Source organism: Ascidiella aspersa, chromosome 4 (assembly GCF_963924565.1).
Source record: "Ascidiella aspersa chromosome 4, kaAscAspe10.2, whole genome shotgun sequence".
NCBI lineage: Eukaryota > Metazoa > Chordata > Ascidiacea > Phlebobranchia > Ascidiidae > Ascidiella > Ascidiella aspersa.
The window spans coordinates 28,828,212-28,854,179 of NC_139450.1; the positions used below are offsets into that span (position 1 = coordinate 28,828,212).

At 37.4% G+C, this 25,968-nt stretch overlaps 1 protein-coding gene across 1 annotated transcript in view; it reads right to left on the reverse strand.

Annotated features, from left to right (window-relative positions):
* Positions 1-6,845: 6,845 nt before the first annotated feature.
* LOC146157341 (uncharacterized) overlaps positions 6,846-25,968 on the reverse strand; it is a 62,858-nt gene continuing 43,735 nt past the window's right edge. Inside the window, exons 25-46 of the mRNA XM_083388180.1 lie at positions 25,664-25,762; positions 25,149-25,202; positions 24,694-24,744; positions 24,242-24,353; positions 23,439-23,494; positions 22,475-22,636; positions 21,931-22,029; positions 20,982-21,092; positions 18,216-18,269; positions 17,528-17,560; positions 17,238-17,300; positions 16,333-16,386; positions 14,992-15,099; positions 14,283-14,336; positions 14,006-14,113; positions 13,340-13,447; positions 12,969-13,013; positions 12,783-12,890; positions 12,138-12,263; positions 11,396-11,785; positions 9,641-9,875; positions 6,846-8,847 (exon numbers count right to left, since the gene is read on the reverse strand). Of these exons, the coding sequence (XP_083244306.1) occupies positions 8,633-8,847; positions 9,641-9,875; positions 11,396-11,785; positions 12,138-12,263; positions 12,783-12,890; positions 12,969-13,013; positions 13,340-13,447; positions 14,006-14,113; positions 14,283-14,336; positions 14,992-15,099; positions 16,333-16,386; positions 17,238-17,300; positions 17,528-17,560; positions 18,216-18,269; positions 20,982-21,092; positions 21,931-22,029; positions 22,475-22,636; positions 23,439-23,494; positions 24,242-24,353; positions 24,694-24,744; positions 25,149-25,202; positions 25,664-25,762 (2,445 nt within the window). The 3' untranslated portion in view covers positions 6,846-8,632. The remainder of the gene's footprint in view (positions 8,848-9,640; positions 9,876-11,395; positions 11,786-12,137; positions 12,264-12,782; positions 12,891-12,968; positions 13,014-13,339; positions 13,448-14,005; positions 14,114-14,282; positions 14,337-14,991; positions 15,100-16,332; positions 16,387-17,237; positions 17,301-17,527; positions 17,561-18,215; positions 18,270-20,981; positions 21,093-21,930; positions 22,030-22,474; positions 22,637-23,438; positions 23,495-24,241; positions 24,354-24,693; positions 24,745-25,148; positions 25,203-25,663; positions 25,763-25,968) is intronic.

The window sequence follows — 25,968 nt, forward strand, 5'->3', positions numbered from 1 at the left end:
GTTTCTAAAAAATAAAAAATCAATTTGATAAATACGATTGAAAGCATAAGTAAACGGCACCATTATTGCTGTAACATCCTCCATGCCAGGTTTGTTAAGTGCCTTTACTGTATTTTATAAGTTAAACGTACCTGACACACGCCTGATACTGTGATTCACAACAGTATTTTGTGCTATACAAGGGTACACTCACTCTCAAAATTTTTGCCATGTCACTCTTAAACTCGCAAATCTGATGCAGTTTAATCAGCATCTAAAAACTCATAGCCGTGCTGTGTTATTGGCCTGAACGGGAGGCACCAATTAAGTGAAAACCAAGCGTGTTACATAGTTCCCTTTAAATCTCCACATTCTTTTGGTTTTGTTTTACAGCGGCGTTCATTCAGAGCTCAGATTACTCACAACAGTACGGTATACTGACAGCAGTATCAAATTAGTAAGTACTTATTTATATTTCATATGACTGAGTTTGACACATAGGCAAAGAAAGGTCAAAACAGCAATGCTGTTTGTAAGCCATTTTGTTATTTAACTGTCTGTAAATAACAATCAACAATAATCAAATATGTCGCCAATAACCAATCAAATATGTCGCTTTTTTTCATATTAATCTGTTTTTGCAAACTAAAATGGTTGTATTGGGCAATTAAAATGTATATTCAACCATAGTTGAACAAGCAAACCAAATAACCTTTTTTTAAGAACAAAATTGTCATCATTTAAATTTTAAATGGTAAAAAAGCAACTTTTCCAAATTTTATTTTTGACCTGTTCACTAGGAACCAATTTGAGTCACGCATTTTTCGAGGGGTTTTATGACTCAAAACAACATGATCCGTTACGTCAAGATACGCCAATCAGCTAATTAATTGAGTCAAAATTTCGACGAAAATTATTAAATGCTGGTTCTTAGAAAGGGGTCTAAATTTTACGAATGTCGTTCTGAACGTTGGTAACTGACAAAACCATTTTGTGTCTTTCCACAACTCTTTGACATAGATCCTAACTCTTTACAAATATAATATTTACAATTATAGTTTACTAAAGTCTTAAAAAACGGACCACTTGACAAAGGTTAGTAAAGAAATGAGCTTTAGTGATCTTTTTTACCGTCTTTTTCGATTGCTTTTTTTGGGAATGCACTACCACCTACCACCTTTGTCACAAATTATTAACATGCCCAAATTAAAAAAAAAAATAACAATTTTTTCAAGGTCATGAAAGGAGCCTGGTATACGATAACAACAAGAGTATTTTGCACCTATGTAAACTTCGTTTGCTTTTTGATTGATAGCGACTTTATTTTTATGCGTTTCTTGTTCATTTCCCAATCTTGCATTTTCGTAGCCATACCGAGTTTAGGCTACAGAACACAAATATACAAAAAATCCTCATATAAAACCAAATGACAAGAGCACTACGACACAAAAACGACAGAAAAAAAAACAAGAAAAACAATGTACTAAAATACTATGCTGCCTGTTTTTAACAAGTAGTTTATACTGTGGCTCTCTCTGCATGTACAAACTTTCCATGATGTGTACCTTGTGTTCTATTACGTCACAATCAACTGTAGGCAAAACGAGTTCGAGTGACCGCTTGCAAACCTTGTTGTGTCATCGATGCATAATATCTACAACAAAATTTGTCAAGCCAAGAGATACAGGCAGCTGCACTGAATATAGCGATATGGGACAATTGTTGGTGTTTTGCGACGCAAAAGTGCGAAAATCCAATTCGATAGTACACCTTGTTTTCATGCTAAAATCAATGCAAGTCTAAAATGCGCCAGGAAACAAAGTATTCAGGCACTGACTTTCTTTCTAGTTTTCTGACTTAAATGTCTTAACGTTGCGTTAGTTTGCTCAATGTTGCTGAAACACTACTACAACAACTAGGTATCAAACAGGCATTAAAATCACCCTAGTATCAGACGAATACCAATACTACACGACTTGATTTGAGACAGTACTGATGCAACTATCCGAAATGCCTAACTGGAAACGCTGATTTTTATCAAACAATACTATTCAAATGAAGTATAACTAATATTAGTTCGACATGTAAAATGACCGAGCGAATCGCACTGCCTGTGATCTAACTTACTTAATCTACGTGTTAAAGTCAGTGCAAAATACAATTAGGGATGTCCAATAATATTCAATCGCAGCCGATGCTGAATGGCCAGTATTATCATCAATACTCAGTATAGAATAGATGCTAGGGTGGCATGGGTGCCGACATAATAAAAAACGAATATGCGCATTTTTCCATCGTTTGCAAGCTATAACGTAGCGTTTTATCCCCTCCTCAAAAAAATTCTCAGAAATCAATAAATAACAACCAAAGTTAACTTGGACATCTTAACCCCCCAAAAAATTTTAGCTTAACGCAAAACGTTAACTGCGTTCCTTTAAATTTGATACTATAGTCAAGCACAGTAATGACATCAGTTTGTATCCGACGTACTTTTGGGTTATAACATCGGGCATCAGTATCGGAATCAAACGCAAAGTACCGTACATCCTTATCCTGGTTAACGTGCTGACTGCACATGCTGAACGCAAAATCCAGCCACCTCATGTCGTTTTCCTTTGCCTTTTTACGCCACTGTCTAACGTTGTAAACCCGTTAGGTTACACCAGCTTTTCCGCCGATTCGATTTGGAACCACGGAAGTCGGGGCCTCACTATTGATGTCGCCCCGTGACCGAGCATCGACACACGGCACAAGGGGAAACGAGCTATTTATTGAAAACGACCTCCCAGCAATACTGGGCACCTGTATACAAGGCTTGTTTTGCATATATTTTCTGGGTTAAAGCATGGGTCCTTAATCTGGGGTCCATGGACTCCTTGGGGTTCCGTGAACTAATTTTAGGGGGTCCATTAAATCAAAATACAAAATATTAGCGTATACTTACATAGTAATCAATTTTTTAAAGAAAAGATTTTAACTAAAAATAAAACGGTTTAGCACTTATTGTATTTAGACTGCATTTTATTTAAAACATCAGCATATTTATAAAGTCTATTTGTATTGTGACGTTAATTTAAGAACCAATTAGCATATTTTTAAAGTTTATTTGTATTGTGACGTAAATTTAAGAACTATAATTAGCATATTTCTGAAGTTTATTTGATTTCGACGTCATTAAAAAAAAAATTCTTGTCTACCGTGGTCCACGCGAAGCCAAAAAAAGTTTAGGGGTCCCCGTTAAAAAAAAGTTTAAGAACCCCTGGGTTAAAGGGACAGAAACAGTAGGGAGGACAGAATACTGGGCCCTAAGTTTGAAACAACAATAAAACGCTAACTGCAATGTCGGGTATGGATTTTAGAATACATATAGGAAAACAACGAATGTACCTGTCTGAACATTACACAAAAGTACGAGTGTAGCGGACCGCGACTGGCATTCCCTTATTTTAGTAACACTTGGTAACCCAAATACAAATTTTACCCAGGAAAGATTTCTTTGTAAATGTTGGATGCGAAGACTTGTAAGTATTGTGGTAACACGACAACAGGGACAAAATAATAGGTAAAATGGCCATGTGAAGCTTCTTTAGAGAATTGAATCCTTTTACCATTTGGTTTTGCAGTTCAACATAGTATGACTGTACTCTAAATCAGTCCGGGAAACCACCATATGGACTGAACGAGACTTATTTCGTAGCTTTTGGCTTTTATACAGTAGTTGCTGAGGGTCATAAAATGTAAAACCAAAAAACTGAAGCAGAGTACTAGCATGCGGGATCGACTTTTCAGCCGGCGCCTCCTGAATCGTTTCATCATGTTCATATAAACGCAGAATTGAGCGCTTTGTAGCTCTGTACAGTCAACAAACTGTGGGTCGCCTTTGTTGTTAGCATATTATAACAAACGACCAACGCTATATTGTTAAGTTGTAAATACTCAGCAACCGTTAACAGCAATGCTGTTTGAAAACGATGCTGATTGGTGATGTGATAAAAACACGAAATTTTGATAAATCGTGACACGGATACGTAGATAAAAAGCTGAAAGCAACAACTAGAAAAACAACATACCAGCGACATGTAGACATTTCCCGTTTTTCTCATTTAAAACATGTTTAAAAACACAGAAAAGGTTGTGCTTGAAAAAACACGCATCCGCTAAAAGACAAGACAGTCCGGGAAGCACATACAAATGCATGATTTATGCACCAAATTGTAGGCTACGTATTTACGGACAACCGCTCAGTCAAACTTAGTAAATATACATAATGTAATTTTAAGTGTCACCCCAAGCTCCAGATATTTGATTTAAAGAATAAAAAACAGGCCCTGCCACAAATGGTGTTCTGCAAAAAAAATCTTTAAATTAAAAAAATCATTTTTTATATTAATAAAACATTAAATTCTTGTTAAATCGGCAACAATGACCCACCTTAGTATACTATGCCTGGTAGCAACAGCATATTCATTAATCTACCTATTTTTAAAAGGTCGAAAACTATTTTTTCTGTCGAGGGGCTCAATTCATTGCGTCATAATTGCCGACAAAAGCGTCCATTTCACTGATTGGTGCCATTTGAATCTATTTAGTCCTGCAGATTTGGTAAAAAGTAGATCAATTATTTACCTATATATTTTGTTAGCACAACACTGTGTTGCCGCGGTCGTTATTGTTACATACGATGTTTTTTCTGTGCAAGGCACGCTTATATACTCACCATGCAGTGAATACATCGTTGGATTTTTAGCGCAAACTTTTGGTATTTTTGGTTGAAATTTTGCCTATATATAATATTGGACGAGCACACGAGTTTTTATAGTTTAGTGTTTTATTTTTATATCAGTGATTTGACTTGAAGTTGCCTTGATTTAATGATGACTCGAACTATATAGGACTTGTTATTTTTTTAATTTACGTGGACATAAGTTATTTCAATAATGACTACTTCACAAAACTCCATTAAACCAATTTAAACCGATTTCCAGTTAACTTCGCCGCTTGTCATAACAGGAGATACAAATAGCTAGTAATATCTTATCACCATTGTAAACGTTTTACCCTAACTGATGATACCAATATATTAGGGTAACTGCAAGTTGATTTTGATCTTTCTAAACCTTTGTGGTTCCTTTTGTACAGATAAAAACACCAATTGGGCGACAAATTTTAAGCTAGCCTCAACAACTGTAAACAACCGCCTGACCAAACCAACCTACCAATCAGTCAACAGCAGTTTGTTTACTAGCATTGTACAAGCGATGAAGCTCTAATCACGCCTAAAGCAGCACTTTGCATAAACGACAGAACGCGTTGGTGAGCGGACGTTACGTCACAGAGTACAATGTGACGTTGTAATGATTACTCGGAATGATTCTAGATCGGCACGATTATTACCAAACAGTTGACTCACAAGTTTGAACGTTCACCAGAGTTTATTTCAGTAGCACTTTCATGTAACATTTGCCGTAATATATTATTTTTTTTTTAATATTGATTGTACGTATAAGCATAGAATATAAGTGCTAAGCCTACTATTGTGTATGGTTAAACTTAATTAAACTTATTTAACAAATAACTCTCAGTATGTTAAGTTAAAGAGTATTTTACAAAGTTAGTTCACTTTACTGGACAAACCTGCCACGTCTTACACCAGGCAAAAATTCTATAATATATATATATCAAACAAAACGATAAATTCAGAGAACAAATATCCAAAATTTTGGAACACAACACACGTTTTTTTATAGTAATCTCAATAAAAATGCAAAACTTTTGATAGACGTGGTCTGGTTAAAACGTGACAGGCGCCCAATTAATATCGACTAATGAAGATGACACTGGTCTAGACCAAAAAAAAATTTCACGACATGTTTCTAAGAAACTTATCTTGATCCAACTAAGAGCTCCAAGAAGGGCATAGAGCCATTGTAGCTATAGAATTTAAACTTGCTATACTGTATTGAATTAACCGGCTTTCGTACCAATTTGCAAGTAAAATATAAACACTAAAGCGAAGACTATGTCATTTTATCATACCTTTATTGTATCTATTTTTAAAGACATTTGGTTCACTGATACGCTTTTCTCTATTGATGAACACCCTAATAATAAACGATAAAGATTTTCAACAAATTAAGAAATAACAAAATTACTTTTTTCGTCTTTACGATTTTGGATAGAGTTAACCTTAAACCAGTACCAAAATATCTTACAACTTTGCTGAACTTTACTATTCTAACGTGGTAAAACAATTATATTAGAGAAAGCTTATACAACATTGCTGCCGTTTAGCAACTTTAGCACCTCACTAACGATAAATCAAAACCCAAAATTTGTTAAACGTAAAAAATATTATTTAAAGATTGAGCAGGACATAAGGTATTGCTATCGCTGCAGGCAGGTTAATTAAGATCAAATAACAGTTTTTGAAATTCAATTTTAAGTGAACAAGGTTAAGACCAGCCTCATATTAGAATGTGACACATTTAGGTTTGACTTGACTTATTCATATATGAATCTATACCAAGTAACTATGGGCTATTTGTGGTGGACAACTAATAGCTCTCAAACAATAGAGCATTTAAACCATTCTGACGAGGCTTTTCCGCTTAATAAAGTATGCAGCTTGCGGTCTATTTAAAAACCTTTAAACTATGACAGATCAAGTTTTGTAGATTAATCGCTAAAGGCTATTTTTACTAAATAACTGGCTTTCTTCATTGAGCTACATAAAATAACTGAAAAAAGCTACATAAAATATCTGATCTACTATACTTCCCACAACAGTGGATGACACTGTTAAACTTAAAACCGTCAGAAAGTGACAAGAACAACAGATCGGCATGGCATTACCCGAAAGTGGAACTTTTTCAAACGCTCGCGCAAAAAAAAACGCGGATGGAGAACGGGAAAAAGGTATACACGCGTTAGATCAGCCGCAACGCAAAGAAAAACGTCAAAAAACGTCGAAAAACTAACAAAACAAAACAAAAAATCGGCCACCTCGAACGAATATGCTGCTGTTTGTTAAATAGAGACGCGCAGAAAAATGGACGATAGCACAATACACATATATGACGACACAATTAGCTGGCAGAAAAAACAAACAATCAGAACTCAGAAGAGCGTTCGCGCGAACACACTTAAAGCAGAGATATCAACAAAGCGCCCGCTTACGCGTCGTTACGTCACTTCCGGAACGTAGCCTCTCTCTCATCAGTTGCCGAGGGGTCACGTGACCAAAGTTGCGTTGCGCCCCAGTGAGTCCGTTTTTAGATTTAAAAACTTCCTTTTAAATTGGATTTTAAACCGGATTTGTCTGTATTAGTTTGATGCTGTTGGTTTAAGAATTTGTAGACTAGCCGCCAAAGTGGTAAAATCAGTAATTTTTGCGTTTATAGTTGTGTATTTGCGCATTTGGTATATAAAAAAAAACACAAATATGTATGTTGCAGGATTTCGTTGCTTTAAAACAGCGGTTCCTGGGCGTAATTACCGCTGAAAACGTAAATGTAACAATGGTATGAGATGCTGTCATTAAAGCAAAACGTATTGTCAGCATTTCGACAAATTGAACTCTTTATGGTAATTTTACCGCACATATTAAGGTCATTTTAGTGTTGTTTATTCAAACTGTTGTTGAAAGGGTTAAGAACAAGTGCTTTTAAAAGAGGTAAAAACTTGGAAGTGCCCTTTGATATTCACGTAAATCGAATACAAATATAAGCGACGTATAAAGTTAAAAAAGGCAAATTTAAAGCCTGTCGCAGTGGTAAGCTGCATTAGTTGCGAAAACCACTCTTTGACACACAAGTTTAGGGCGGAAACACCGAATAATACTGCTGCAATTACGTAAGGCGAAAAAATAAATAAATGCGAAACAAACCGCTAGGTGTATTGTCTTGGTTAGGTTGTGGTAAAACATACTGACCAAAAAAAGGCAAGTTTAAAACTGCGGGCGGGGTACACAGGGGTCGGTTCATCTGGGCCTTTCGGCGCCGATGGGCCAAGTAATTCTCGCAGCAACAAACGCGCCACAGACTAGGGATAATATCGGATCGGGGAAGTTTCTGATTTTAAGTGGAAGTAAGGGTACTTGTCCGATACTAAGATCGTATCGGCGCCGATTGCAAAATAACATACAAAACAATAAAGGTAACTTCTCAGTGCGAAAGCAAGTTTTGCTAAACAACCCAACCCAGCAAAACATTACACTTGGTCGTTCAATTAGAACAATTTTCAATTGTTCCAATTTGCATTTAAACAGTTTTTTCCCACAATTTGAACAACTTTTTCCCCAAAGTAATGACGTCATTTTTTAATTTTTCCATTTTGGATTTAACCTTTTTTCCCAAATTTAAACAACTTTTTCTCCAAAAGTAATGACGGCATGATTCAATTTTTCCCATTTGGATTTAAACAGTTTTTTTTTTCATTTAAACAATTTTCTCCCAAAGTAGTAACGTCGTTTGGCAGCGGATCGGGCTTTGCACGCGGGAAAGTCCCTTTTCCGGATTGACTTCCTGGAGTAAAATGCAAAAACATTGCGAACACCGCAAGCGCTAATTTGTCTAACAATCCTCCGTTTAGAAACTTAGGGGCGATGCCCAAAGCGCTCTGGGGGGTCTCTGGCGCCGCCGGAACCCGGGGGCGACTATCTCGGCGCCGGGCCCTTGTAGTTCGAGGCCGGCGCCGGAATCATGGCCCGTGCGGCCCGCGTGGCGGCGCTATAACACTCTGCCACGTCGCAGACGCCCTTGGCCCCCGGTGAACCGCCGGCGCCCGACGGGCCTGGGGTTCCTGGTTGGCCACTTTTTCCGGCTGGGCCTGGTTGGCCTGGTCGGCCGATTCCTGGTGGCCCCTCCTCGCCTGGAAAAGAGATATTGGAATCAAACGCTGATCGCTTTAGATTTTTATCACAGAATGTTCGTGTTTCTGAATTTAAATTTTCGATTAAAATGGCAAGAAGTTATTGGCTTTGACAATGTATAGCAATCCGTTTTTGGTGTGTTTAAAACAAATTTGCCAATAGCATCGGTCAATCGATGAATAATGGACAACATATCAAAATATGGTTTCTTATGCCTTGTGGAGCATAAATATACAGTGATTGTTTTATGTTTCTTAATAAAAAATAGCAGTTCTCGGTGATAGAAAAAAAGCACACTTTTGTTACTCGGGGTGGAATTTCAGTTATAACATAATTTTTTTTTACAATTTCAAAATAATTATTTTTATACCTTTTTATTAGCAATATTCTTACTTATTTAACTAGGAATAAATGCGAACAAAATTTGAAGATTTGGTTAGGGCTATTTTTATGCTTTAACAAAAAATTACAGTTCACAGGAGCGGGAAATAAAACACACTCTTGTTAGTCGGGATGGTACTTAACTTATAACAAAACTAACCTTTTTTAATAAAACAAAAAATAACTTTTTTTTAACTATTCAAAAATAATTGGAGCACAATGGCTGGAGGTTGTAGTAAGACGTAAGAAGAATATTAAAGCCCATACAGAAGTAGGTAGCATTTTAAATGTGTTGATAAAGAGTTATTCGAAACGTTCAAAATGATATCAACTTTTGTAAGGGCTTTGATTTTTGTTATTCCGTATTTAAAAATCGTTTTATACCTTTTAAAAACCAACATTTTAACTTACCAGGGCGTCCGACTTTTCCGCGTGGACCTCGCTTTCCGATTCCGGGACTTCCCGCATCACCCTTGGGGCCAGAGGTGCCGGGTTGGCCAGGAGGCCCTGTCGGGCCAGTTTGGCCGGGTAGGCCTGCCGGGCCGGGCTCCCCTGGACGACCGTTGCGCCCCGGGCTTCCGGCTGTCCCTGAAAAGCCCCTGGGGCCGGGAGAGCCTGGCGGTCCAGGGGTTCCGGTGAAGGATTTCTGAAAAAAATAAATAAATGAATTATTTGCAATGGCGGAAACGAGATTTTTAAATTATTATTACGAGTGTAATGATTGAAGGATTTTATTTATTTATTGTTTTATTTCTGATTTAAAATATAAAAGCAAAATTGCCGCAAATCCTAATTGTTCAAAGACCTTTAACTAAATTGGTTGAATCAATGTACTGGTGTACTGTATACGTGTTAAACATTATCTGTGGAAGTACATTTTAATGCTTTATTCACGAATTCAGTTTGCAAAATAATCTAAGTTGAGCGAAAAGCATATTTATATTCGAAAAACGTGTGCCGATTCAAAACGAAATTAATTGACAAACTGGACCGATTTTATGTTATAACTGTTACGAAAAAATACAGCAAAAAACTAGAACATAAAAACTCGTTTTCCTACAAGTAGAAAACGTGTGTCTTGTTTCATTTCGTTCACTATTCCACCCTTTGTAGCTGGCCGTCGGTTGCAGTTTAGGCCCAAGTCTAATATGAGTGTCAGCAAATACAATCAGGACACAATATACATGACTTTTTGCGAATCTCTTTTTTTTTCGCACCATGTTTGAATCGGATTTGAGCAAAGGTGGTACTTGAAAAAAAAACACATATTCCGGCTGCTTTTATAGCGGGCGAGTAAACTGGCTCGCAAAAAAATTGCAACGTAAATTTATGTATAAAAACTGTAAATTTATGTGTTTACTTTACATTATTTCGCTTTGTTTTTATTTGTTTTAATGTCACCTCTACTCCCACTTTATTCGTTTCTGTTGACTTTCAGCTTTTGCGTTTTCACTTATCAGCACTAATTGTTTTACGCCTTTGTTTTAATTCTGAAGGGCAAATTATTTTGTTTCAGCAATTGCTAAATCCAAAGAACCCTGGCAGCCTGTTTTTTGGCGTAGAGTGACAGTTGTTTTTAGTAGTAAACGAGCTAGCGTTAGCCGCTTTGTTAAAAACTGCGCTCAGCGTAGGCGTTCGCGCCACGCCGAAATTATTATAATATTGCGAGATATTGAATTGCTAAGCCAAAAAGGTCGAGTAGATCGACATCATCTTAATGAAGACATTTCGATACGAGCTTGTATCATCTTCAGTTAAGTGAAACAAGCTGGTACCGAAACGTCGTAATCAAGATGATGTTGGTCTACTCGACGTTTTTGGTTTTGCAATTCAATATCAAGATACTTTAGAACACTATATACGGATCTGTTCATAAGTTTAATGGTGAAAATAACGGCCCAAATAGACGTTAAAAGCGACATGCTTTATTTTCAAACGTTTCGGCAATTTCTAATGCCATCATCAGTGATCAAAATAAAGCATGTTGCTTTTAACGTCTATTTGGGCCGTTATTTTCACCATTAAATATCAAGATATATTTTACAAATGCGTACATAGTGTACCAGATTAGAATATTACACTTGAATGCGGCATCCGGCAAGTGACGATCGTTAGGCAGGAAAATGAATTGGCGTTACAACGAATAAGTACGTAACAGTGACTTACCGGCTGCGGTATCCGGTCCAGGATGTGATTGGTAATCCGGTCAATGACGTCAGGCAAGCGGTCGTCAAGGAGATTATCAACCGCTCGATTTACGATGTCCTTGAGCTGGTCAGGGGTCACGGAGCGGCCCGGGGTTCCGTCTTTTCCGTCCTTTCCGTTTTTTCCGGGCCTTCCATTTTTTCCCGTCGTCCCCTTCAGGCCTGCGAGCCCCGGGGAGCCTTGGAACCCAATGGGGCCCCTGGGACCGTCCTCCCCAGGCGTGCCTGGGGTCCCCTTGGCGCCGTCGGAGCCGGGCGAGCCTCGGTCGCCCCGCACCCCCTTGGAACCGTCTCTACCGGGCTCGCCAGGGGGTCCTTCTACACCTGGTTCACCCCTGGGACCCAAATCTCCCTGGAATAAAAACAGTTGACATGATTGTTTGGATTTTTTTTTTTCTAAAACTCAAAAAAAAAGATTTTATTTATACCGCTTTAATATTTGGTTAGAAAAATAATTTTTCAAATAAAAATAAAAAAACTGACATTGTGTAAAAAATCGTCTTCACTTTATTGTGAAAATGGTCTAATAAGTTTTATTTTTTAAAGATTTATTTTTTTTGTGATAAAATAGTTTTCACAAAAGATAAGTTTAAAAAACATTCCGCCAACTTTATCTAACCGAAAAAATCGCTCGTCGTTTTATAACGGGCATCTCAAAAGCTCCACAAATTAAACCAACGCTGCGTTTATCCAGCAAAATTTACCCTTGGTCCTGAAGGTCCGGATGGGCCAGGTGAACCGTCGCGTCCGCTGGCGCCTTTCGGGCCTCGCTCGCCGTTCTTTCCGGGGGTGCCATCGGAACCGGCCGAACCAGGGGCACCGTCTTGGCCCTGTCAAGTTTAAAAATATGTCACAATGGTACACACTTGATAAACGAGCATATTAACATATACACAGGAATCCGCTATAGTTTATTTTTTTCATATCATGGTTTCTTTGAGTTATCAGTTATCACACAAACGCAAGTAAAAATCCTTAATAAAAATGACTTTTTTTATTTTCTAGATTCATACGGTTTAAAAGACCAAAGATGCCTTTTTGGCGAAATATATTTCTCCTAATATCATACAAAATGACTGAATTTGATAAAAAACAGGAAAGTGTAAAGAATATTTGCTTCAAAGTTATTGTCTTCATTCACTAACAAGGGAAAGAATAATGTTTATAAAATTTATTTTATCCACAACCGCCAAAATTTCGTAAATTCGGCACCCAATTAAAGCAAGGTTAAAAAAGCTAGAGCTTTTTGATTGAATCCTATACGAAAAACTCTTCCAATTTGAAATTCAACAGAACTACATAGTTCTCCAAACAAAAAACTACTGATATTACGTGATGACGTCACTTACTGGAGCCCCGGCCAGTCCGTCGAGTCCCCTCTCCCCACGGCCGCCCCGAAGTCCGGGGAATCCCCTCTCGCCCGGCGGACCCTCTGCCCCGGGTGGTCCGGGCTTGCCCTGAAATCGTAACAAACAAATATTGCGTTAGAAGACGTCGCTTTACGTCATCAAACCGATAAATGACGTCATACTTACCGAAAGGCCAGCGGTGCCAGGTCGTCCGTCCAGGCCAGGAGGTCCCTGGTAAAAATTATAAAAAATATAGTAAAAAAGGTTTTACTCTAAGAAAACAAGAGAATAGTTTTAAATTTTTAAATTTAGGAAAAAAATCCTAAATTCAGTTTACTGAACAAGGATCAAAATCACAACAATCAGTTAAAAAGGTTAAATAGCTTTCGCAAAAACAAGAGAACAGTTTTAGATTACAAATTAAAAAAAAATCAAATTTAGTTTACTGAACATTATAAACAGCTTTAAAGCCTAAAAAAAAAAAAGTTTTCGCTTTTAAAAAGTGAGAAAACAACCGTCATTAAAAAGCCGTAAAATCGCGTCAAAACTTAACATACCTGGCTTCCTTTCAGTCCGTTGGGACCTGGTGCCCCTGGTTGGCCATTGGAACCGTCAATGCCGTCCAGACCCCTCGGACCTTGGGGCCCACGTTCCCCGTCCTGGCCCTGAAAGTGACAAACAAAGAATTAGAGTTATCCACTGAACATTGCTCCTAAATTGGGCAATTACTGAGTAGTGATTTACAAAACCAGTGCAGGCAATTTTGTGAAACAAAACAAGGACGTACTAAAAATATCAAAGCACATATGAAGTAGGTATGTATGGGATTTGACATTCTTATTACGTCTAACTGCCACATCCAACCATTATGCTCCAAAACAAGGATGCATTTCGATGATCTTTTAATGTTTGTTTGGATGAAAGTGTCTTAAAAAGGGATATACTGTCCCGCTAGAAGTTCAATAACACGATTTTTAACCTATGTTTCAACCAATGACGATTTTTAACCTTTAACTGTCTACAATTCTACACATATATAGAAGATATGGAAGTTTCTGGCTGCCTACGAAAAACTTTTAGTTTTTGAATAATTTTAATAAAACTCCGCAATGTTTGCAGTTTGTTTTCAACATAGCTTTACAGCTTGTCCAAAAAAGAAAATATTATAAAATGTAATGTCATCCTTTAAAGAAAGCTATAAAGAAGTGGGGGTTAAGCCTTACCCTTGGACCACGGTCACCCTTTGTTCCGGATTCGCCTTGTGGGCCTGTGTCCCCTGGTGTTCCAGGCAGGCCAGTGGAACCGAATGGTCCTGTGGAACCCTTGGTGCCCTGAAAGAAAAGCATTGAAATTAACCGAACGAGATGTGATCAATCAAACTATATAGTTACACCAGTTTTCAGTAACGCATAGTTTTATTGTAAAAATATATAAAGCGAAAAGTTGATCTAAATATTATAATTTAGATAACATAAAAACATAACTCAAGGAAATAAATACCTTTTCTCCCCGAGGTCCAGGTATTCCTTGTAGACCGCTAAGTCCGGGAAATCCCTAAAACAAATAAAACACGAAGCCAATTAAAGATAGTTCAATTCCATGCATTTAAGCGGGAAAATTAGGTTAGAAGGTAACATCTATTTTTAAGGCTGTTTGTGTTAAAAAAAAGTTAAAAAATTTGCTAAGAATACGGCTTTTTTATAAAACAAGTCCTGAAAATTTAATTATTAAAAATCTAATTAATTGAATATCTGATACTATACTTTGCTGTTCAGCATTTGAAAAAATAGCTTCAGATATTATTGTCAAAATTAACCCCTCTAAATTGTCAAATTGCCGCTTTAGGAGTGACTATCCACGAGACAAGAAATATTCGTCCGTATATAAGTGTAATTTTGCAGAGAAACTTTCATACTGGCAAGAATTAATACGATTGTATTTTGGTAGACACTTTAATTAAAGGACTCATCTTATACTTTTCGCAATTCAGCATTAAAAAATAGAGCATCTGGTAAATTTGTCAGAAAAGGTTCTTTAAATCACCAAATTACCCACCTTTTGGGGTAATTATCCACAAAATAATAAATAAGAATCTATAAGCCTAATTCTCAAGAAACTTCATACTGGCAAGAGTTGATACGATTATATTTTGATTAGCACTTTAGCGAACCAAATTGTCCGAAAAACAAAACATTTTCATCAAACTTACCTGGTCGCCCATTTCTCCCTTGGTCCCGGTCACCCCTCTTTCGCCCCTCTCCCCCTTCTGGCCGTTCCGACCGTCCAGGCCCGGTGCGCCCTGTCGGCCCAGTTCGCCCTGTGGAATTAAAAATAAAAAGTCACTTTTTTGGGGCAAAATCTCCTCGTAGAATACTTGTTTCTATTCTAGAAAGCTTGTTCATGATTTTCGGAGAATTGCAAATGTTTTGCCAAGATTTATTTATTTTTCAATTAATGTTTAAGTACTACCTATACCTCTGGTTTATATTCGTGTTGCATTTTGTAGTCTGGAAGAATTACGATACAGATATACACGGCTATATAGTATATATAGCTAACTGACTTTTTATATGTTTTTAAATTATTTTTCTATTTTTTATACCACAAAAGCAAGTATTTGGTGCAAAACAGCGGCTAAAAAGTGCAGTTATAACGCTTTATAAGGCCTCTTTATTTGGAGACGTTTCTCCCAACAGCAAACTTAATAGTTCACGATGGCAACAAAGCGCAACACTTCCAGTTAAAGGCGCAACACAGTCCACACGGCAAGCCGGGCCCAGTAAACAGTGACACACGTAGATCGGATTACCCGAGAAGGCATGCCACCGACCCGCCGCTATTGCAACTTTGAGAAGAGTTTTCATTCGGTAATACCAAGGTTCTGTCTCGAACTTTACAAGGGGCTGTTTTATCGAGGTCGCGAATTTAAAATAAGAGATTTTAATAATGGAAATAGTAAACGTTTCTTGAAGAATACAGTTAAACAAGGCTGGGTTCGAAATATAACATGGAAATACTTGGTTTATTGTAAGATTACTAACCTGGAGCACAGGTTTCCTTTGTAAATTGAAGGATAAGAATTTATTGTTTTCTACAGATTATACGTTTACCTTTAGTTATGAGAGTAGATTTACGGATATATATTTTTTACGACCAAATAAAATGGACTACTATAACTTATAACTTATTTTTTGGTTATAAGAGTAAGTGCACGTTAGATTCTGAAACATGTTTTACATTTCATAACTTTCATAGGTAAAAATAAATAGACTTTGGTACATTATGCGCGGATCTGTAATGTAGCTTGATAATGAATTGCAGCCAAAAAGGTCGAGCAGATCTATATTATCTTGATTAAAACGTTTGATACGAACTTCTATCATGTTCAGTTGTGATTACAAATAAATACATACTGATTTTAAGTAAGTTTTTCGCTTCATACGACTTCTGCAACTACAGTAAACCTATCTCGGGGCGCAATGAATCTCCTTGCATAATTTTACCCCTTCCCCCTCTTACAAAAGCGAAAACAGAAAAGCCCCAAACTCACCTTTTCTCCTTGGTTACCGCTTCGACCAGGCGGTCCAGGCCTTCCGTCGTCTCCCTGTGGAATAAAAAAGTGTTTTTAAAACTTTTGAAACTTCACGATTTTCTCTCAAGATGCAAACACAATGTAAAAAACAAGACATGTGCCAAAAATAATTTTTTGGCGCTAATAAATGGGGTTTGAACTTTTTATAACTCTTACAAGAAATTTGGAAAAACAAAACAACTGAAATAAAACTTCGGTTTCATTTGAACGCATTTTTAATAGCAACTCTCCAAATGGGTAAATGCGTTTCCTTGCCGTGTACAAAAAAGTATAAACATCAAGAGCCTTTTTGTGTGAAATAACCATTTGAAAAAATGGTGTTGAAGATATTTATGATATAAGCCTACTAAGAAAACTTCATCGGAATAATGGTGTTCATTATCATGATGCACAATAATATGCACGGCTTTTTAGTTTTTGTTTTTAAAGCTACTTTAAGTACGCTGCAAAAAAATAACAGCGACCCCTCCTCATTCGTTCTTTTTACTTCGATATTAAAATGGCGCGAGGGTGAGCCAAGGCAATAAAGAAAATTACTGTTTGGTTTCTATGGTTTTCTTGCTGATCGTTACTAAAATAATATGTGCAAACTGAAAGTATTAAATTACCTCAATTATAGAGCATTTAAAATCGCAGAGCCCCAATTTAAATAATTTTATTTTTGTGGGTAAATGAATTTGTTCTTATACTTTTAGTGTGTAAAAAAACGTAAGGCTGTCTTCTCGCAATGCAGTGTTGGGCAACTCCCCCTAGGTGTCGCAAGGGAGCGCAAAACCAAAACTATGTGGCGCCAAACAAACTTGAAAGACACACGCTTTGCAAAGCATTCTTTCTCGGTTAAAAAACACACGATGCTGACTTACCGGGATGCCGTTGGCTCCTGCTTGACCCTCAGGTCCCGGCGGACATTCCTCGCACAGGCTCTGCTGTAAGAATGAACAACAGTGTGACGTAACAAAGCCAACAAAATTTAAATAAAAACACGCCTTTAAACTAGTAATATCTTTTCATCGGGTTAGTGTGGTTTAACCTCATAAATTTGCATATTTTTAACGGTTTTTATAACACCGCTTTACAACACGGTGCGAATTTAAAATAGTAATGGTTGAATTTAATAGGTTTATATTCCAGTTCAATATGGTCATATAATTACCTGGTTTGGCAGAGGTTCTGTGATGACTTTTCCCTAAAAACCAAAGCAAAATCATTATTTAATTGGTACGAGATTTGAACAAACGTGAAAATATCACCCATATATGTCGGTGTTGGTCGGAAGGCAGTTACGGTATAATTTACAACAAAAAATAAGGATTCCAAGAATAAGCGGTTCCATTGTTAAATATTGAGGTGTGTTTTGATTCCACAAAGGTATTTTTATAAATAATAATGATAGATGTTAAGTAATGAAAAACAAAACTACAATAAAACGTTTAACAACAAATTTTTTCTGCGGCTTTTATCAAGTTACAAGAGTAGGACAAATAGATTAGCACACATAAGCGAATTATAGACAAGGGTCCCTTGAACTTTAGATGCCGGACAAGGCCCTTGACCATGCCCTACATAAAAAGGCTATTTATAAACACCATTTCCCCCAAAATACCCGCCAGGCCTTCAACAATGACAAAATAAAACCGTTCAAAGAGGACCAAAAACAACAACGTGGTGTATTGACGGCGTTTAAACACTGCATACATTATAGCGCGGCGACAAAAAAGGGATTGACAAACGGTCGAACAGAAATCGGCCTACAAAGGGATACGCTTTGTCACGCTTGGGCGCGCGTGACGACGTCACAATGGCAGACAGGGGCACGTCACAATGACGAGCGCGACGCTCACCGGTAGTCCAGGTGCTCCCGGCTGTCCGTTCCTCCCATCTTTGCCAGGAAATCCCTAAGAAAACAACAACAGATCTTTGAGTTCATAGGCTCGCTTCGTTATTGAAAATCCGATCGTGTTAGAGGGATTATTGTGAAATCCCGCTCGGGCGTAAGATTTTCCACCGGCCAGGCCTTTCGCAAAGTCAGAAACGAGATTCTTAGCGCTTTTGTGTCTTGTTTATGGGTTTAGGGGGCTTCGGTGCCGCTAACAACACGGAATGCCGTGTGCTGTGGTTTTGGCGCTTTTCGGAGATAAATTGTCTCCAGGCGCCAACAGGAAAACGGTGATTTCCTGAAAGTGAAAGGCGGCTAATGAGGCTCAAAAGTAAGCTGCGTTTTTTTAAAGCGGTAAGCAAGAGTATATGACAGCTGCATTTTGATGGCCCTAAATTTAAACAAACAAAAAGTTTAATAACCTGAGTAAAACCGTGATCATACATTTTTGTTAATATTCCTTTAATAAAATGTCTGATCCTGGTTTTACTCAGGTTTTCAAACTTTAATATTATTGTTTGCCAAGCGTCAGCGGATCAGTGATCGACAAAGCAGAAACCTGCTGCCAATGATTTTGGATTTGGATTCCATAATGATATGCCCTTTTATATCCCCAAAAATTAGGTGTGTCTTACACGCGCCAATTTTGCGCATTTGTAGACAGTTTCAGGTTGTGATATATGCAGCTACACCTAAAACACACAGACCACTTTGTGCTAGACATAGTTTGATGAAGTCTTCCAACTCTAATATCCATATAAAAAATAATACAATAAATCAGGCAAAACACTTGAATGGCAGTACGGTTGCTCATTTACGAATACCTTGAGTTCGAGAGTTGTGACTATAGAAAACACAACATTTGGTAGCGATGCTTTTTCTTAAACAGCGGCTTTACATTCTTAAAATCGTTGTTGCTTCTATACTTCAATCCCATAAAACACATCGCGACCTGCATACCGCAATTTCAATTTACACAATATCGCGTAGTAACCTATACCAAAAAAGAACGGCGACGACATGCAAATGGCCAGCATTCCGCGCCGGGTGACTGGGAGCTATTTCGGTAAGGAAGCCACAACCACAACCAGTAGCAGTATAGCAGCAGCAGAATTCGACATTTGTTGCGTCGTTTAAGGGGATCAGCTCATGTTTGCGCGACCGAGGCAGCGTTGAAAGAACTTCTCGCCTCGTTTGTCTAGTTTACATGGCCACCGCCAAAACGGCCGGCTCCAATTTTTTGTCGTTTTGGTGCTAAATTCGCGGCCACGCGGCCTGTCTGCACTGCCTATAACTGCAACCTTGGTGTTTGCAAACTATGTTAAAAAATTTTTTTTTGCAGCCTTGATTAGGTATGACAAAACCAGCCTTTTTCCAATTCTTTACTTGTGCCTTGGCTGAGGGAATTTTCCGTGGTTTAACGGATTTAACCCACTGTTTAAATTCCTATTTATATCCTATTTTGGATATTAAATTCCTATTTGACTTATATTTTGGATTGCGACGTGTTTTCGTGACATTTTCGCAAGTATGGTCAAATAACTGCCAGTTGGTATTGAAACGATCACGTTGGCCGATCAAACAGTCAAAAATATGTCATAAAAAAACGAAAAAACAGCATTTGCCTCCGCCTATATACAGAAACCGGCCTTTTATAGAGTGGTCGAAAGTAGGGCTCTCTCAAATTTGATGTGAAGATTGTTTATTTGCTAAGCATGGGTATTTCAAAGCAGGGTTAGCAGAGTATAGCGCTAAACGAATTTCACATTGTACATTAAACACTTTGTACGTAAAATTAATATAAAAGTTTATCAAAAAATGGTACAAATTCACATTTAGTTCACATAGCTTCTTCGTGATTTTCAACAGCTCACACACTTTGCCCAATTTTATTGCTCATTTAAAATAATGTTTTAATTTGCGAGTTAGAATAAATACAACTGCATAAATGGCCCGGCGGTACAGCACAGTTGTGCACCTTTGGGAGGGAATACTGGCCGTGTGGCCCACACTATATCTATACTCGTCTGTCGGCGAGAGCGTTTGTCAAGGCGCTGGGCTTAAATCGAATCTTGCAACACCCGGGCCGAGGTATTTAATTCGCTTTGCTGCTGTGTACGATCGCATCGGATCATTGATTGTGAAAGGTTAAACCACGACGGTATGATTTCAACTTTGGTAGGGGTTAAAATTGCTTGAAATAGGTCGCAAATATCTGCTGATTTCAAAACAGTTTTATATACGAACCAACTATTTAAGGTTTGAAAAAAAAAGTGTAAAACCTTTGTTGGAACACAGGGAGATGCTGTTCAACCTAAAGCATAAACTAGCTAGGAAAACCATGGCCGGAAATAGCATAACCAGGCGAATTGTGATGCAGTGACCATATCAACAGACATATTAGGATATAGAGTCGTTTATGGTTTTCACACTATTTGTATCGCAGGGAACTTTTGTCTGGTTAGGTCAAATCTGTAAGGTTATCTCTTTTTACGCTTCGTCTGGAATAACAATAGTTATAAGCATAAAGTTAAACATTTAGAATTAAACGTGACCTTTTATATTGCTTTTGATTTTTTTTTATATAAAATTGAAATCCGACAGTGATTCATTCTCTTTATCTAAAAATTGGATTTAAAACTATTAAAAATTATTTTTAAACAATCTAGAAAAAATATTGTAAAACACAAATCTAAGTTAATTCCTTAGCTACGCGAAAAAAGGTATTTACCCTGGGTCCCATTTGACCCTCTAATCCAGGCGCACCAGTGGGTCCAACTACCTGATGGGTTTGACCGTCCCTTCCAGGGGGTCCAGGCACCCCATCCACCCCCGGCGGACCCTGAAACAAAACACGGTATTAGGTGAAGGTTAGGTAAAATCGGGGGTAATGGATACAAAAACGCACATTACTAAATAGATAAGTTTTGGAACGTTTTGTTGTTGTGTTGGTAAATTTAAGCACAGGCACTTTTACAGAAAAACTTTTTATACGACTCTGTATTTCGATCAAGAAAAATTTCTTTTAAAGAAAGCTCATTGGTTTTCAATGTAAATCGAAAACAAAGCAGTATAAATGCCATGGCCAGCACGATGTAAAACAGTTTAAAAGCACAAAAAAAATCCAAAGACTATTTAAAAAAAAAATTTGAAAAACATAGGGTTTTTTGAAAGACTTCTCGACGCACTTTAACTATTTTTGAACAAGTTTCCACCAGATGTCGCTAAATAAATTCAGGGACTTTTAAAGCGCAGACAGTAAATTACTGTTGTTAAAAAAATTAGAAAAAAATTAAGGCGACATCTGGTGGAAACTTGTTCAAAAATAAAACACTGTTTCTTAACCTTTTTTTGCTTCAATAAACGTTTTGCAAGCTTGAAGCTAACAAAACACAAATAAGACAATGGCATAAATAAGTTAAATTTGGATAATACCATATCTACGTAATGCTATCGTAATTTATTTTATTTTTGTTTTAATAATGTTAGAGAAATAACGTCCGGAAAAAAATCTAACAATGTAAACTACTGCAGTCGGGGGCCCAAATAAATCAAAAGGCCGACACGTAGGTTGTGAAATACTGCTTTAAAATAAATCCAAAACGTTAGCAAAACAAGCCATGCGTTAACAAAAAAAAATCTAAAACATAAATTAATTTTTCCGTTTAGGAAAGACTCACAGTAAGGCCAGGGGTTCCGGGCGGTCCTGTTGGGCCGGCGTATCCCCTGAGACCTATCTGGCCATCGCTGCCCGGCTGGCCTGGAGGTCCTTGAACGCCCTGCGATTTATATTACATGTAACATTAATTATTTGTTAAACAGTAGTAAGGTTTAGCGATATAAAACAAGAATCAAAAGTGGATTGAAAGAAAATTAATCAATGCTATACTACGAACAGCCTGCAGACCTGTAACTTTTTAAGATGGCGCACCAACATATAATTCAATAATTCATGAAATTAAAGTGTTTCAATACGGCAGAGTGTCAAATAAAACAAACTAAGCGAAATTGACAATAGTAAAGATTAAAATGCAGAATTTTTACAGTTTTCAAAGTTCAATCAATTTATTGCAGTTTTCAAATAATAATAAAGAAGTTATTAAACTTTATAATTTTCAGTAAATTTATTAAACTTTTCAAATTTTCAATAAATTGTCAATAAAAAATCCTTTTCAACAATAATTTAAAGAAATGAAGTTGAACCCAAAATCAACAAACAATTACCGGTTCTCCAGTGGCTCCAACCACTCCCGGATCCCCGGGAATTCCCTGACCCCCCTTGGGGCCCCTGAGTCCGTCGGCGCCGGCTGGACCAGGCTCACCGGCGGAGCCTTTCTGCCCCTCGTCCCCAAGGGGTCCGATACGCCCCTGGGGTCCGCGTTCACCCTGCGGAAGAATGAAAAGCTTGAAGGAACGCGATTTTTTTCATTTTTAGCAAATGAAAAACTTATTTTGTTATCGAGTATAGGCAATGCTAACATTGTTATATTAAATATGAATTTATTAAAAAAAAACATTAGAAATTGTTAACCTAAAAATAACAAAAGAAGACTAAAATATATTGCGAGGGTTTTCGCAGCAAAAATGTAACGAGAGTTTTGCCAGAGTTTTAGATAAAAGAGACGCATACGATTATTATCGTAAAATTAGCAACATTTTCTTGAATACATTAGCATGTTTTTATTTCTTATTGTTTTTTATTTAAAAGCCAAAAAATGCTTTTTTGCTTCTGGTAAAATTCCAAATTAACGTGTTAAATTAAAATCACTCTTCAAATATTTGTATCTAGGTCGAACAAGTCTAAATATTCACGGAGTTAATTTTTGCTCTGCCATTACAAAAAAAATTTAAAGGCTTATGTGGTATTTTATTACATAGCAAACCTATAATTGTTGTGTTTGCTATTGGCCCAACTAGTTACAACGAAGAATTGGACTCCAATCCAAACACAATGGTTAAGATTGAAACACTTACACTATTCTGCGGTTTGCGCGTCTATAAACAAGATACCACAACAAAAGCAATGTACTTATAAAGGAAATCGTAGATTTCGGTTAACAAAAAGGTCTAAATTCAATTGCGAGTCATTTATTCTGCCACAATTGTCCCTGTTGTTATTCCAAGGCCTGTGTAAACAAGACCGCATACAAGGGGGTATATATGGCGAGGGTAAATATTATGAACTCACCTGGCGTCCCGGTTGGCCGTCGGTACCGGGAAATCCCCTTTCTCCGCGCTCGCCCTGTGAACATATTTCGGACGAGTTACCACATCGTAAAAGTACATCGCAATTTTGATTTTTGGAAAAAATGCGTGTCCTGCTATTTTTCTTTAGCTTGGAGTTTGTTTAAAATTGAACTGCATATGGCCATCGAAATGAATGGCTATATGCACAAAATCTTTTAGCATTGGCAATGTGACTTCCTTTAAATTTGGCCATATGCACAACATTTACTATAGCTACGTTAAAAAAAGTATTTTTAGTAAAAATAAAAACAGTTTACATGCTCTCTGCCCGTTTTACAAAAGCAAAACACTCTACATAAGCTTTAAAACCACATTGACAGAAACAGTAAACCTAAAACTGCAGCTTAAAAAAATGTTAAAAAAATTTACGGGAATGTGAAATAATGCGGAAAAGGTGTACAAAACATGAGACAACGGCGTGGATAAATGGAAAAAAGTGTAAAGGAAACACGAAATTCGGTTGGGGTTGAAATTATCAGGGGAGTTAGTGAGATACCTAGGGCTGGGATTTGGGGTTAGGTAAACGGTTGTATATGCCTCATTGGGACAATCTATGTCTTCTATCGACGGGTTAGGATATATTTCGATTTATACGTTATTAAAACTACTATGTATTAGTCATATACTGATCTTATTCCAAACTGCATTTTATTCCGTTTAAAAGCGGAAAAATACGGAAAAACGGTTGCGGTAAAATGCGGAATACCTTGCTTCCAGCTTCCCCGTCTGTTCCCGGTAATCCATCCAGTCCGTCGAGCCCCTTTTCTCCCTTGCTCCCCCGTTCACCCCTCTCTCCCTTCTGACCGTCGGCGCCTGGAGCGCCCACTTTGGGTTCCGGCGGGTCGGTGAATTCCCTCTGCCAAAACAAAACGACGTCACGGCGCGGACAATAGCTACGTTGTGCTTTTTGGTGTTTTAATTTATAAAATCTATATTGTCCGTGGTTTGATTTGTAGATTTAATGGAATAACAAAGATGCAAGAAACATTTTTTTTAATTTTTTTTAGAGGTTTGATTTTTTTTTAGTTGCTAAAAAAATAAGTCTAGTCCACCACTGAATACGCGTTCTTTAAGACTTTTGACAACGTCGCTTCTTTTATATGAAAGCAAATTTATAAGCCTGCATTTCAGAGTTGTTGTACAATTTAATCATGCTGTGGACTTTTGCATAAAGTGAACCTTGGTGAAATTCAAACCTTAATCGTGACTTCGGAGATGCCTGGAGTACCCGGACTGCCCGTTTCACCCTGTCAATCAAAATATTCAGTTCAAACGATCAGTAAAATATATTTGACAAACCGACTTAACAACGTCGTACGCCTGGACTTGCAAGCCAAATATTAACAACATGCTAAGATGACGTCGATTTGCGTTAGTTAGGTAGGGATCTGTGACATAGTACTTTTTGTAATATATTTAAGACATCCAAAAATAGTTAGTTGAGATACTAAGACTTAACCAGGCAAATTTACAACGCAAAACCATAATTTAAAGATGGTTTTTGATTCATTGTAAGTGGTGCTTTAAAAACATTTCTTGTTTTACAAAAAACATTTTAAAATGGCTTCGAAAAACTTTTCGCTATAGGTATTAGGTACGTTAGCCACATGAAAATACAATAGATTTGCAAAGACAAAGACTTGTACTGCACCTTTTCGCCAGTTTGGCCAACTTCTCCTTTGGCACCGCCATCGCCTGGCACTCCCTAGTAACAAAAAAGTAAAACAAACTATAAATTAAAAAAAAGCAGGAAATATTTGAGTTTGCAATTTCATTTGCTTGTTGAGACACATTTAATAGGCTGTAAACACTCTAAAGTTAAATATGTTTTAAGAGTTAACACCTAGCAAATTGCAATCGAAATTTATAATATTTTATATTACGCGATAACAACCGGATGTAACTAAACGTTTGTTGACTGGCCTGAAAGAATTATTGTTAAAGAATGTTATGGTCAACTGGCCTGAAAGAATATCTTTAAGTGTCAGCTTTTTGGCGCAATTTATTGACGATATTTGTTATGGGAACGGATCGTGATACTTTTTTTTACAAGGTATCAGAATAAAGTGAAGTATCGAACATTCCTAGCACCAAAGTATTTTTATCACAACCAGCCTACTAAGTGTTACAGGTATAAACGTTACGGAGACGCCAACGTATACTTACCGGTTCTCCTGGGTCTCCGGTAAGTCCCCTTGGTCCCCTTTCACCGGGGTTGCCCTTTGCCCCAGGGTTGCCGTTGAACCCGGCTGGTCCCGGGTCACCCTACAAGTAACAAAACATTTAATCATTAGTGGACGATAATATTGGATCAGGTTTAAACGCCCAATGATATAAGTTTGGCATCACCATAATCGGAATGTTTTGCAAAACATTTTGTTTGATTGGGTAAATCTACCGTAATTCTTTGGTACACTATGCACGGATCTGTAATGTAGCTTGACATTAAATTACAAAGCCAGAAAGGTCGA